Source organism: Hipposideros armiger, unplaced genomic scaffold (assembly GCF_001890085.2).
Source record: "Hipposideros armiger isolate ML-2016 unplaced genomic scaffold, ASM189008v1 scaffold_149, whole genome shotgun sequence".
NCBI classification, from domain to species: Eukaryota; Metazoa; Chordata; class Mammalia; order Chiroptera; family Hipposideridae; genus Hipposideros; species Hipposideros armiger.
Genome location: NW_017731499.1, coordinates 2099413 through 2103349, shown reverse-complemented (window position 1 = coordinate 2103349; position 3937 = coordinate 2099413). Strand labels below are relative to the sequence as shown.

Genomic DNA, 3937 nt, shown 5'->3' with positions numbered 1-3937 from the left:
GGGGTGGGGGGTGGGGGTGTAGATGCTAACGGCAGAGACATACGTTGACATTTGCCAGTGTTACATGGAAGATAGACCCTTACCTTCCAGAAAATTCCAATTAAAGTAACTTGATTTATTCTAGCTGTACTCTTTACAAGGATTATTTCAGAAGTCTGTAGGACCAAACAAGTATAAAGTTTAGAGTCTGCCCCTGAGGAAGTCAGACTCCCTTGGAGGCAAGCGGATGTGAAAGCTGCTCACTCCTGGAGAGCTTCCAGAAGCCAAACAAGGCCGCGACTGTTCCAGTGGCAGCGCACATGCGTCCAGGAAGGGGAGGGACAGAAGCTGTAGCTTGACAGAGGGACGAGGGGAGGAGAGCAATGACTCTTTCACGGAGATGATTTAGGAGGAGCCTTCAAAATCTGCATGACTGTTTAACCTAAAGAAGGATGGGTGAAAACCTTACGCTCTGTGACCTAGACAATGGGGACCACACAGATAACTCGGGGTGCTTGGCATCGACGACCGTAGAGTCAGGTCGGCAGAGATGGACATGTCCACAGCGAATTGTGTGGCATGACCTCAAATTATGGGTGTTGCAGTTGGGGTCCGGGAGCCCTGTTGCCTGGTGTGATTTTGTGCCTTTTTTCTTTCCAGATTGCTCACGTAGAAAGTGGATGTGCGGGGTAACATGTCCAGTGTGTCCGAGGAGAGAAGAAAAAGGCAGCAGAGTATCAAGGAAGGACTGCAGTTTATACAGTAAGTGCTTAATTCGTGCCTGTGTGCTTGTCCCCTGGTCCTTCTTTTTTACATAGCTGAACATTTCCAGAGGTTAAGACATCTGTACCCATGTATCATGCATCCTGTTCATTCGGGTTAGAAATGAGATATTTTCGTTCCAGCAGTGTTTTTTTTGTTCTTGTACATTTGATATCTTTGTGTCCTGAAGTGGACTGTCAGTAGTTTTTAGGGCCAAAATTGTTGAGTATCCCTGAAAATGTTAGGCTGAGGAATTTGAACCTAATTGCATAAGAACAGTTCTGATGAATGAAAATGAACAGCTGTGGACACAAGGCTTTTGTGATCAGACATTTCTGTTGAGAAGCTCAGGCTCTAACTGACCCTCGTGAGGCATGTCCGTGATGAGACGGCTGTGGCTTGGGTCCACGTGTCCAGGCGGAAGCAGCCCTCGCGGTCCTTTCTGGGGAGGAGACAGCCTTCTCCTTAAACTACATACAGTAAACTGGATCAAATAGCATTACTGCTTCTGTACTATTTTTAAACTTTCTTGGCATGTGAGGAATTAGGCCTTTTTTTAGAAGTAGATTTGGAAAGAAAATGTACTTAAGATAGTATCAAGAAATAGTTTTAGATTTTTTTATTTTTTTATTTTTATTTTTCGGTTGCCATAGTTACACGCGAATAATGGTGATGAAGGAGCAGCAGGTCTTCCAAATGTGCTTTGAACCATTGGCAAGCTAATGGCACCTCATTTTCGAGATGTCTTCTGGATGAACAAACCCTGATAAGAGCCTGATAATTAAAATTCATTCGTTTCTTCTTCTTAGGTCACCGCTGTCGTATCCAGGAACACAGGAACAATATGCGGTAATGACTCTGGGAAGGTCTGCTTGAACGCTCTTCCGTAGCTTGTGAATTATAATATGTAGTAAGGGTCGGCAAAAGACAGCCTTGTTGGCCAAATCCGGCCCCGTGTCTGCTTTTATAAATAAAGTTTTATTGGCACACAGCCATACCTGTTTGTTTATGTATTATCTATGGCTGCTTGCACAACGTATGGTAGTTGGGACAGAGGCCATATGGCCCACAAAGCCTATTTATTATCTGGGCACTTACAGAAAAGGTGTGCTGACCCTTATATATAGGTCAACAACTTTGGGTTTTTGTTTGTTTTTATTTTTTTCTCATTCTTGGATACTAGTCCTATATTTTCTTTCCTCTATTAGTATAGTTTTGAATTAATTTATCTTTTGAGGACTTTGAAAATTACTTCTAGCCTACCTCTCATTTCATCAAAAGTAAGTGGGACAGAATATGTTGAGAAAAGGAGTGTAGTGTAAATGCTATTTTTATTTAAGAGAAGAGAAGCTCTAACAGTAGTAAAGGGTGACTGAATAATAAGAAGAGCCAGTGATGTACGTATTGGAGAGAAAGCCCAGGCCACCGGGTCTTGGCTGCATCTCTATGGACTATTATTAGTTCACCTGTGGCTTTGTGGCTCTGAGGGTTTTGATGCTTCCCATTGTCACTTCTTTCTCTCTACCTCTCCCTCCCTCTCCTTTATTTCAGTCTCTCTCTCCTTCCCTCTTCCTTCCCTCTCTCCAAATAGATGTAGAATCATAAAGTATTATGGCTGAAATCACCTAGAACAATCCATTCACTTTATGATTCATCTTACAATCCTTACATTTACAATTGCAGTTGAGGCCCGGAGAGGTTAAGTGACATGTCACAAGTCACCTCAGTTGTTAAAGGTTGATCTGTCAGTTTTCGTTACCACTTTACTTAGCTTAGACCCAAATTCACAAAACGAGACAGAAGACTTGAATAGTTATCTGATCTTGTGCTAAGAAAGGACTTCTGAAATATTAAAGCAATGATAGAAATCATGAAGGAATCTTAAAAACTTTGTACACACCAAAAGAATGTGTATACTTGCACGATAAGAAAACGTTTCAACATCTCCCTCCCCCTAAATCAGTCAATGACCAGAGCAAATAAATAGCTTATAAAAGAAGAAATACAAATGGTCCATAAAAACTTGAGAAGGCTCAACTTCACTTTAAATCAAAGACATGCAAATAAAAAAGGATACCGTTTTGCACCTAGAAACTGGTAGAGATTTTATGTTCGGACACACAGATGTACACGTGCCACTCGGTGTTGGTGGGGGTGCTGTGAAGGACACCACTAGAAGTATGTGTTGTTCTTGCCTGTTTGAAAGTAATTCAGAAATATTAGTCAGAAGCCTTAAAATTCTCATTCTGTTTGACCTGGAGTTTCCACTTGTAGGAATTTATCCCAGGCACAGAGTTGGAGACATGGACAAGTATTTACAAGGTGCTTTTGCTGCATTTTTCTTAATAATGAAAAGTTGACTTTTCTCTTGAAAAAGCAAGCAAGATAAAATCCTAGCTGGGATAGCAGTGACTTGGCCTGGGTTTCACAGTTTCTTACAACAGTGCTTGTTTGCTCTGTCAAATTAATTCCTCTGAAGTTTAAGGTACAAAAATTAAAATTTACTTATACCCTAACTTTTTCTTTAAAGGGTCTCAAGTGGTAACTCTTTTTTTTTTTTTAGGTATATTTACGTGCTCTTGTGAGAAATCTTTTTAATGAAGGAAATGATGTATACCGGGAATGTGATTGGAACAGCTCAATAAGCCAGTACACGGAAGCTTTGAATATAGCTGATTATGCAAAGTCTGAAGAAATTTTAATCCATAAAGAAATCATTGAAAAACTACTTATAAATCGTATTGCTTGCTATTCTATTATGGTGAGTTTTTAAAACCATGTTTCTAGTGAGAAAAAAAAGTTTCCAATAACATAGTACATTAACAAAAGTCAATTTTCTAATGTTAGCTTTTAAGAAAGATGTTATTAACTGCTTTTAGAGTGACCTGAAGCTTTCAGCAGCTTTGGACAAATGTGTAGGGATTTTAAAAGTAATTTGTTTCTTAGTAACTGGTCCTTGGGGATTCCCATTTTCAGATGGCTTTGTGTGTGGGGGGGAAGGGGTTGCATAAAACAAAACAAAACAAAAAAAACAGCCCAGAGAGAGACAGGTGGTACAGGGGTCAGTGTATCTATCAGGTACCTGTGTTGATGGTTCATTTATTTTTTTAAAGATTTTTATTGGGGAATTGGGGGAAGGGGAACAGACAAGTTGCTGTCCTTTTGTTCTTCAGTCTAGTTGTGGAGGACGTTGTTT

At 40.2% G+C, this 3937-nt stretch overlaps 2 protein-coding genes across 6 annotated transcripts in view; both read left to right on the top strand.

Moving 5' to 3' along the window:
- Positions 1–3538, top strand: part of LOC109387176 (zinc finger CCCH domain-containing protein 7A-like) — a 9521-nt gene extending 5983 nt beyond the window's left edge. For 2 of the 4 annotated variants that reach the window (XR_002124927.1, XM_019650912.1), the window contains 3 exons: positions 640–741; positions 1551–1590; positions 3305–3537. Coding sequence is in view for 3 of the 4 variants with exons in the window: in XM_019650912.1 (XP_019506457.1) it covers positions 640–741; positions 1551–1590; positions 3305–3326 (164 nt within the window). In the remaining variant the exon portion in view is untranslated. Of the gene's footprint in view, positions 1–35; positions 520–639; positions 742–1550; positions 1591–3304 lie in introns of those variants that run through there. The other 2 variants (XM_019650913.1, XM_019650911.1) reach the window with 2 other exon arrangements.
- Positions 1–3937, top strand: part of LOC109387175 (zinc finger CCCH domain-containing protein 7A) — a 36434-nt gene that overhangs the window by 12462 nt on the left and 20035 nt on the right. The window lies entirely within an intron of this gene.